General features: G+C 61.5%; 1 protein-coding gene across 2 annotated transcripts; it reads left to right on the forward strand.

The window, feature by feature from the left end:
• Positions 1 to 1998: 1998 nt before the first annotated feature.
• LOC118986866 (popy Class I histocompatibility antigen, A-1 alpha chain-like) lies at positions 1999 to 5174 on the forward strand. Of its 2 annotated transcripts, XM_037045932.1 has the most exons (8): positions 1999 to 2103; positions 2258 to 2542; positions 2708 to 2983; positions 3528 to 3803; positions 3882 to 3992; positions 4420 to 4452; positions 4592 to 4639; positions 4790 to 5174. In XM_037045932.1, exons 1-8 carry the CDS (start codon positions 2040 to 2042, stop codon positions 4792 to 4794), a joined length of 1098 nt encoding a protein of 365 aa, XP_036901827.1. In that variant the 5' UTR covers positions 1999 to 2039; the 3' UTR covers positions 4795 to 5174. The 2 variants fall into 2 exon arrangements, with proteins under 2 accessions (XP_036901827.1, XP_036901828.1); XM_037045933.1 differs by lacking the exon at positions 4592 to 4639.
• The last annotated feature ends 3262 nt before the right edge of the window (positions 5175 to 8436 follow it).

Raw genomic sequence — 8436 nt, forward strand, 5'->3', positions numbered from 1 at the left:
CTGGTAAGGGGCTGGACGTGGGTGAGGGATAGAGGAGACGGGGTGACCTCCCGCGGGGTGCGGGGGGGCGGTCGTGCGGCCTCTGCAGCAGGTTCTTGGAGAAGACACATTGGGCGGGGAGGGGGGGGATGTTGGACGCTGGAGGGACCCCTGTGCACGGTCTGCTGCGCAGTCACAGTGAAGCTCTGGGGCTGAGGAGAAGGTTCTGGAACAGATGAGATCCTCCAGGGAAGGAGAACCAATGAGACAGAGCAAATGCTCACATTCCTGGTCCTAGGAATGTGAGCAACTGTGACTCACATTGTCTAAAAGAAGGTTCCAGAAAGTAAGAGAGGGTGTTAGGAGAATCCCGACAGAGAAAGTGGCATGGGGGTGCTGAGGCTGAGAGACCTAAGACGGTGGACAGACCAGGGAAATGGAGAGTGGGCCATTTTCCTCTACTCTCTGATTCCGTTTCTTAAACTCAGTTTTTGACGTGAAATCATCTCTTACTGGGAACAGCATCTCAATGTCTACATCTCCCCAGTGTGGATATGCACATCGGGACGAGTGGGACGAGGACCTCGGCTGCCCTGGGCCTCTTGTCCCCTCAGCAGGACAGGAGAGGGGCCTGGGTGCCAGGGCCACACCTGATGCCCCAGAAGTCACACCTCCAACAGCAGCTGTCACACTGAGACCTGGAGTGAGCACAGTCCCCTCTCTCAGGTTTCAGAGCAAACTCATGCACGTCCTCCAAGACCCACCTCTCCCCCAGGGCCTCCACCCCACAGTCAGGGGTCAGGACTGGGACTGAGACCCCCACCCCAACCTCCCCATCCCACCCACAGAGCCCCAGGGAGAGCCCAACCCCTGCTCCCCCCACCCCCTCACTCACTCACCACCATCCTCCCTGAAGCCACCAGGACCAACCTTATCTGTCCTTGTCCCTGTCTGTCTCAGTCACCCCTGGCCCCCAAACATCCTGCACTCATCTCCACAGGCTCTGTAGACCCCACTCTGTCCCCTCCCACACCCCCTCCTCCCCAACCCCTGGAACCTGCCTGCTGCTCACGCCCCAAAATGCTCATCCCAGGACCAGAACCTGCATAGCGGGCCCCCAGGACGAGGTCCCTGCACCTCACAGCTCTCACAGGAGCCTGAGACAACGACCCCCTCTGAAGTCCTCCCATGGGTGTCCCCCCTCCCACTGACCTGGTGCCCTGGGTGTGGAGGGGGCAGGGTCCTTGCTCCTCCACTGCTTTGACCCATTTCCCTCCCTCTCCCAATCAGCCATCAGACCTAATCAGAGGGATTCCCTGTGCACCCCAGGCCACTCCCCCATTTCTTTTAGCTGCTGGCCCATGGTCACCCTCCCAGAACGCTGCCTCCTTGACCCTTGGTGATGTCAACACTATCCAGTATGGAAGGCTGAACAGTGGTCCCCAGAGATGCCCAGCCTGGTTCTTGGAGCCTGTGACAGCTTTCCTCACGTGGCAAAGGGACCTGGGTGATGTCATTGAGGTTACGGTTCCTGGGACAGGGAGACTCCCCGAATTATCTGGGTGGGCAGTCAGGTCACATAAACCCTAAAAGCAGAGGGGCCCGAGCTCCGGAAAAGCTGAGTCCGTTCCCGGGAGAGGGGCTCCGGGGACGGAGAGGAGGAAGGGGGCTGGGCCCGGCCTGGGGGTCGCTCCCTGGTTTCCCCCCGACAGACTCGGGGTCCGGACTCGGGGACGCGGTGCGACAACGAGCTCTCGGAGCAGGAGGAGGGATCGGGGCAAAGTCCCAGGTGCCCGGCCGGGTGCTCTGGGTCTCGGCCCTAGGGCAGAGATCGGGCGGGGAAGCTCCCCGCTGGGGACTCCCGGTCTCCTGGTTTCACTTCTGCGGCTCCCAAACTGCGCCGCCACCTCCTTCCCGGATACTGGTGACTCGGCACCCGGTGTCTCTCTCTTTGGTGGCCGCTGTCTAGAGAAACCAATCAGCGCCGCCGCCGCTCCCTGGTTATGTCTCCCCAGAGCCGCCGGGACACACTTTCTCCCCAAACCCCGAGGCCGCGCGTCATGCGGTCCCCGAGCCTCCTGCTGCTGCTCTCGGGGGCGCTGGCGCTGACCGGCGCCGGGGCGGGTGAGCGCGGGGTCGGGAGGGACCGCGGGACGCCGGGGAGGGCGCCTCCCCACCGCCCGGACCCCGCTCCCGTCCCCGTTTCCGTCCCCGCGACCGCGGACCCCGGACCCGCGCCGGTCCGAGCGTCCCCGGTCTCACCGCTCCCCGCCCGCAGGCACGCACTCCCTGAGGTATTTCGACACCGCCGTGTCCCGGCCCGGCCAGGGGGAGCCCCGCTTCTTCTCCGTCGGGTACGTGGACGGCACCGAGTTCGTGCGGTTCGACAGCGACGCGGCGACCCCGAGGATGGAGCCGCGGGCGCCGTGGATGGAGGGGCCGTGGGTGGAGCAGGAGGAACCGCAGTATTGGGACGGGGAGACGCGGATCTGCAAGGAAGCCACACAGTTTTACCGACGGAGCCTGAACAACGTGCGCGGCTACTACAACCAGAGCGACCACGGTGAGCGCGCGGGGCCGGACGGGCGGGGTCGCCCCGAGTGTCCGCGTCCGAGCTTCACCCGGAGAGGAGCCCGCGGGACTCGGACCGGGTTCGGTTTCGGTTTCGGTTGGATCCCCGCGGGTGGGGGCGGGTCGGTGGGCGGGGCTGACCTCGGGGCGGGGTCAGGGTCCCACTCCATCCAGAATATGTACGGCTGCGACCTGTGGCCCAACGGGACCGTCCTCCGCGGGTACGACCAGTACGCCTACGACGGCGCCGACTACTTCGCCCTGAACGAGGACATGCGCTCCTGGACCGCGGCCGACACGGCGGCTCGGATAACGAAGACCAAGTGGGAGGCGGGCGGTGCGGCGGAGTACTGGAGGAACTACGTGAACGGCCGGTGCAGGGAGACTCTCCTGCGGTACCTGGAGCGCGGGAAGGCGGCGCTGCAGCGCGCAGGTACCGGGGCTCGCGGGTCCCCACCCCCCCGCCCTCGGGCTGGGCTCCGACGGGGAGACGGGACGCGGGACCCGGGTCAGAACCGCCTCTGCGTCCGGAGGCCGAGTCCGCCCCGACTTTCCGACCTGGGACCGGAGGGCGACCCCGCCTTCTCTCAGGGACGCGCGGGGGCAGCCTCTCCCGGGACGGAGGGGACGCGCCCCGAGATGTCCGGTCAGCGCCCCCCTCTGACCCTGGCGGCGCCCCGGCCCGTGGGGACCTCCTCTCTCAGGCCCATCCCGCCCCGCACCCGCGGGTCTGGGTCCGACCCCCACTCTCCGCAGCCACGTGCCACCCCCTGCCCTGTCCCCAGGTCTGGACCAGAAACGCCTTTCTCCCTCAGACCGGCCTGCACGTGGGCTGAGTCCCTCTGGTTCTAGAACTTTCTACAGACCAGGGGATCCCCCCCCCCCCCCCCCCCCCCCCCCCCCCCCGACCGGGCCCGGGNTGCTGGACTGCCCCGCGGCCCGTGCAAAGTTACCGACTTTCCGACCCTTGTCCTCAGACCCCCCAGACGCGCGAGTGACCCGCCACCCCACCTCTGAGCAGAAGGCCACCCTGAGGTGCTGGGCGCGGGGCTTCTACCCTGCGGACATCGACCTGACCTGGCAGCGGGACGGGCAGGAGCACACTCAGGACACGGAGCTGGTGGAGACCAGGCCCGCAGGCGACGGAACCTTCCAGATGTGGGCGGCAGTGGTGGTGCTGCCCGGGGAGGAGCAGAGATACACGTGCCACGTGGGGCACCAGGGGCTGCGGGAGCCCCTGACGCTGCGATGGGGTGAGGGGTCCTGCATGGACTTCACTGGGGGTGGGGCAGGACCCAGGGCAGGGCCCTCACCTTCCTGTCCCTTTGCAGAGCCGCCTCCTCAGACCAACACCATCATCGTCATCTTGGGCGTCCTTGGTGGCCTGGTCCTGCTTGGAGCTGTGGTGGCTGGAGCTGTGATGTGGGGGAGGAGGCGCTCAGGTAGGGGCGGGTGGGGTCTGATTTCTTGCCCCAACTGGGGGTCTCAAGCCCAGGACACCCCCTTCATTAAAGTGAAGCATCGTCTTCACTCATGTGCTTGCCAGTCTGGGGCCCTACTTACTACAGTGACTGTTTAGGAAGGCTCCTGTGAGATAAAGGACAGATTTGTCACCCTGATGATTCTGGTGTTGGGGACCTGACTCCCAACAGTCACAGGTCCAAGGGGAGGTTCCCTGCTGAGGACAGACCTGCAGGAGGGTGTTTGGTCCAGTCCCTGCGCATGGACTTCCCTCAGGTTTCTGGATCCTGCCCTGACTCTGCAGTCAGAGTTCTGGAAACTTCCCTAGGGACCAGCAGCAGGGCTTCCCTTGGGACCTCATGGCCCTGCCTCCTCCCTGGTGTCTCACAGGATGTTTTCTTCCTGCAGGTGGAAAAGCAGGGAGCTACGCTCAGGCTGCCAGTGAGTATGGAGGGGGGACCCCTGAGACCCCGTGTCAGCTTAGAGGGGAGCCCATGGGGGACCTCCCCCTCCCCCCATGGTTCCTCCTTTGGTCTCCTGTCCTGGGGGCTCTGACCACATCCTGTTTTGTGCCACCCAGGCAGTGACAGTGACCAGGGCTCTGATGTGTCTCTCACAGCTTGTAAAGGTGAGGCCCTGACACCAGAAGGGTTGGGTAGAGGGGACAGGATTGGGTAATGGGGACTCTGTGGGACTATTGAGCACAAGGTGGGCTGTTGGACAATGTCACCTCTACAGCCACTGATGGACATTTGTTCATGATTATTTTCTTCTGCAGCGTGAGACAGCTGCCCTGTCGGGGAATGAGTGATGGAAGGTTCCTCACACACACACACACCCGCCAGCCCCTGTTTGTCACTTCAGGGACATCTCACTTCTGCTTCTGCAACTGGCACCTGAATGTCTGTGTTCCCATCAGCATCACTGAGGAGGGGGGAGGCAGGCCCACCCTGCCCACCAGCCCCCTCCCCACAAGTCCCTGCTCCAGCAGAGAGCCCAGCCCCCCAGCCCTGTCTGTGCTTCCTGGTGCCTGAGCTGCAGCTTCTCCCTCCCTCATTGAAATGAGGCTGTGGGTGTAAATTTGTTTTCTCAATTCTTGCCGTGAGTGGTTGATGTGTTCATTAAAAAGCTGAAGATGCTAAATTTTGAAGGAAATAAATGGACTCATCAAGAAGTTTCCAGAACCTCTGTGCTTGCTGTGCTGAGTCTGTTGTGGGGACAGAAGAGGCTGTGAGGACCGAGCGTGGTCAGGCTGTGCCCAGTTGGTGTCCAGTGCATCGTGGGCTTTGATGTGGTCCCTCCCTGACTGCATCGCCCTCTGCCCTTTGTCCTTGTCCCTTCAGTAGAACCTTGCCCCTGCAGGACCTGTGGCCACAGGAAGCCAACATCACCCAGGCCTTGTAAACTGTCCCAGTGAAGCCCATCTCGAGGACAGCGGGCAGCAAGGGCCATGTGTGGCCAGGTCAGCCAAGGCTCAGGCCTGGGTCAGACCCTAAGTTCCATATTCTGGGTCTTTATTTGTTGCTTCTTTGTTTCTGTAGAGCAGCATGAGTTTGTTTGTCCTTGTTAGGAGCCCTGGTCTCATTCCCCTCTGGGTGTCCCCTCCCTGTCAGCAGCAGAGGTGTTTTGCCTGTCACTGTCCCCACCTGGTCCAGGGGTCCCTGCACACAGGAGTCTGTGGTATAGAGATGACTTGTCAGACTCCTCCTGCCCTTGCCTCCTCTAGGGCTTGGCTGATCTTTCATCTCTTCCTAAATTCTCAGAGGAATGGGGTTCTGGACCGAGCAGAGCTGGGATCCCATAGTTTCCCAACCTAGATAAGTCTCCATTGAATTCCGCTCTGCTTGCCTGCCCCTCCCCCTGCCCTTTGCTCCAGTGCTGGCTTCGGTGTGGTGCTCACTCCGGGATGCACAGAGCAGGGTCTGGGGTGGATTTGGGGGAGCCGCTCTGTGGGGAAAGTGCAGGGGCATCGATGTGGGTGTGAGTGCACGTGGGGCCGTAGCTGCCAGGGACCAGCTGTGGTTGAGGCCATGTTAATACAGACACTGCCTGCAGCATAGGGAGGTGCCCTGCCCTGACCATTGATGACCAGTGGTGGCTGCGTGACAGACGTGTGGCACTGGTTTTGCATGTGGGGACATCACAGAAGCACTATTGGGACCACTTCCAGCTTCGTGGGGCCCGTGCTGTGTGGGGAGACAGTGGGTGTGAGCACAGCACACACGGTGGAGTCCGTGGGAGGGTGTGATCCGGGAAGACACAGAGGGGATGGCAGTCCCCAGTGTGGGCTGTGGGGACAGGGAACGTAGGTATTTGATTTGGGTGGTAAGTGTGGGCCTCACTGGGGAGGTGGCCTTGAGAGAAGATTTGAAGGACAGGAGGTATTACCCATGAGGTTGTCTGGAGGAAGTCCTGTCCAGGCAGGGAACCCTCCAGTCCCCAGTGCGAATGCCCCAGGGCATTGGGTGTCTGGAGTCTGGGAAGGAGGAGGAGGGGTGGGGTCAGTGTGGGAATGGGGCAGGGAGTGATGGAGATGAGAGGGAGGCACGGCCAGACCACGTGGGCCTGGAGGACATGGGAAGGGCACGACTGTGCTCTGAGTGAGGTGGGGGTCAGAGGACAGTGCAGAGCAGGAGGGGGACATGGCCTGATGTCCTCTTCAATGGGCCCCAGTGGCTGCTGTGCTGAGAGCAGACTTGGCTAGTGAGGGAGGCAATGTGGACGTGGAGGGGTCTGTGCTGGACTCCAGGCTGGGGATGCTTCCCAGGATGAGCAGTGGGAATAGTGGGTGTGGGGCATCCTGGATACCTTCTGAGGGGGACCTGACGGCATTCCTAATGGTTAATCTGGGGTACAGGGGAGAGGAATCCAGGTCACCAAACATCTCAGAGGACACAAGCAGAGGGACAGAGTTGTGTCAGCAGAGATGGGAAGACTCTGGAATCAGCAGATTTGAGGGGATGTCACAGACGTTCATTTTCAGAGCATGTGTAGCTGAGATGTCTGTGAAGATCCCAGGGAGTCATGTGATGGTGGTTGGACAGATGAGTCTGGAGACCAGGAGATGTGCAGGCTGCACAGACAGACTTGGGAGGCCACACACACAGATGCTACTTAAAGCCGCGAGCATGGGCGAGGTCACCCAGGGGTGACAGCTACAGAAGACGGAGGAAGGATGGAACCCAGGGCCCCAGTGCTGAGCGATCTGAGTGGACCTCACGCCAGAGCCGCCTGCACAGTCTGTCTCCGGGTATAGAAAGCTGTCGAGCACTGAGTCCCAGACTTTCTTGTGCCCACAAATGACCTGCATACTTTGTTAAGACTCAGAAAATCTGGAGCAGAGAGTGGGATGCTGGGTTTATGAAGAGGCTGGTGCGGATTCTGCTGGCCTTCAGGTCGCACATTTAGCAGCAGGAACCCAGACCGGATCCCACCCGGCTGTGTGTCCACCTCGCCTGCAGGGCTTGTCACACGAGTGACCCCGGCCTGGGTCCTAATCCCCTGGGAGGTGGGTCTGGGAGAGGCCCGGGGTGTGTAAGAAGCCCCTCAAGCCATCCTGGGGCTCAGCCAGACCCAGGACCACTGAGGTCAGTGACGGAGGTCATGGTGGGGAGGGGTCTTCAATGCACATTTAGTGGGTTTATTCCTCAGAAAGAAAAGGGGGGACATGTATTGTCATTTATGAGACATGATGTCGGGGGTCACAGTCCTTCTCTCTACCACGGGGTAGAGTCAGGTGGAAGGTTTAGGAGGCGGCCCCAGGTGACCATAATAAGAGCTCTGAGTGAAACTGTTGCCCAGGTGTATTTCTTGGAGCAAATAATGGAATCCTAATTTCTCTAATTTAGATATAAAGCAGTGTAGTGGGTTACAATGCCATTTTGGGGACAGTCACAGAACAGACCAGAGGCTGCACAGCCAGGGACAGCCCACAGCCCAGCCTGGGTCTGGTCCCACACAGGCCCCGCTGCCCTGCTGCCGGGCACAGATGTCACCACTCACCTCACCAACTCCCCTGAGGCAGGACCCTGGGCCTTGAGGCTCAGACGGCTGTCTCTGCTGTCCAGTGCCTGGACACTGTTGCTGCCACTCCCCCACCCTGGCCGAGTGTCCTCTGCACAGTCCCAGCCTCTCTGTGTCACCCCATCCTGAGTCAGGGTCTGGCACGTGGTCACCTGACTGGTGGAGCATTGTGCCGTGTCCAGATGCACCAATGTTGGGAATGTGGGTTCCCTCTGTCATGGAGGGACGTGGTCTCTGCCTCCCCCCGAGACTCCTCTGTTTTGGAGGGGACAGTTATTAATGTTCACCGGGGACGGTGAAGCAAGGAAGGGCCTAGAACAGAAGAAGCAACAGGAGACCAGGAGGGGCTACTGTCAGCTCGCTGGGGAGTCAGAGAAAAGGGGGCCTTGGGCACAGTCGGGG

This window comes from Sturnira hondurensis, unplaced genomic scaffold (assembly GCF_014824575.4).
Source record: "Sturnira hondurensis isolate 20B ecotype Veracruz unplaced genomic scaffold, ASM1482457v3 Scaffold0004603, whole genome shotgun sequence".
NCBI classification, from domain to species: domain Eukaryota; kingdom Metazoa; phylum Chordata; class Mammalia; order Chiroptera; family Phyllostomidae; genus Sturnira; species Sturnira hondurensis.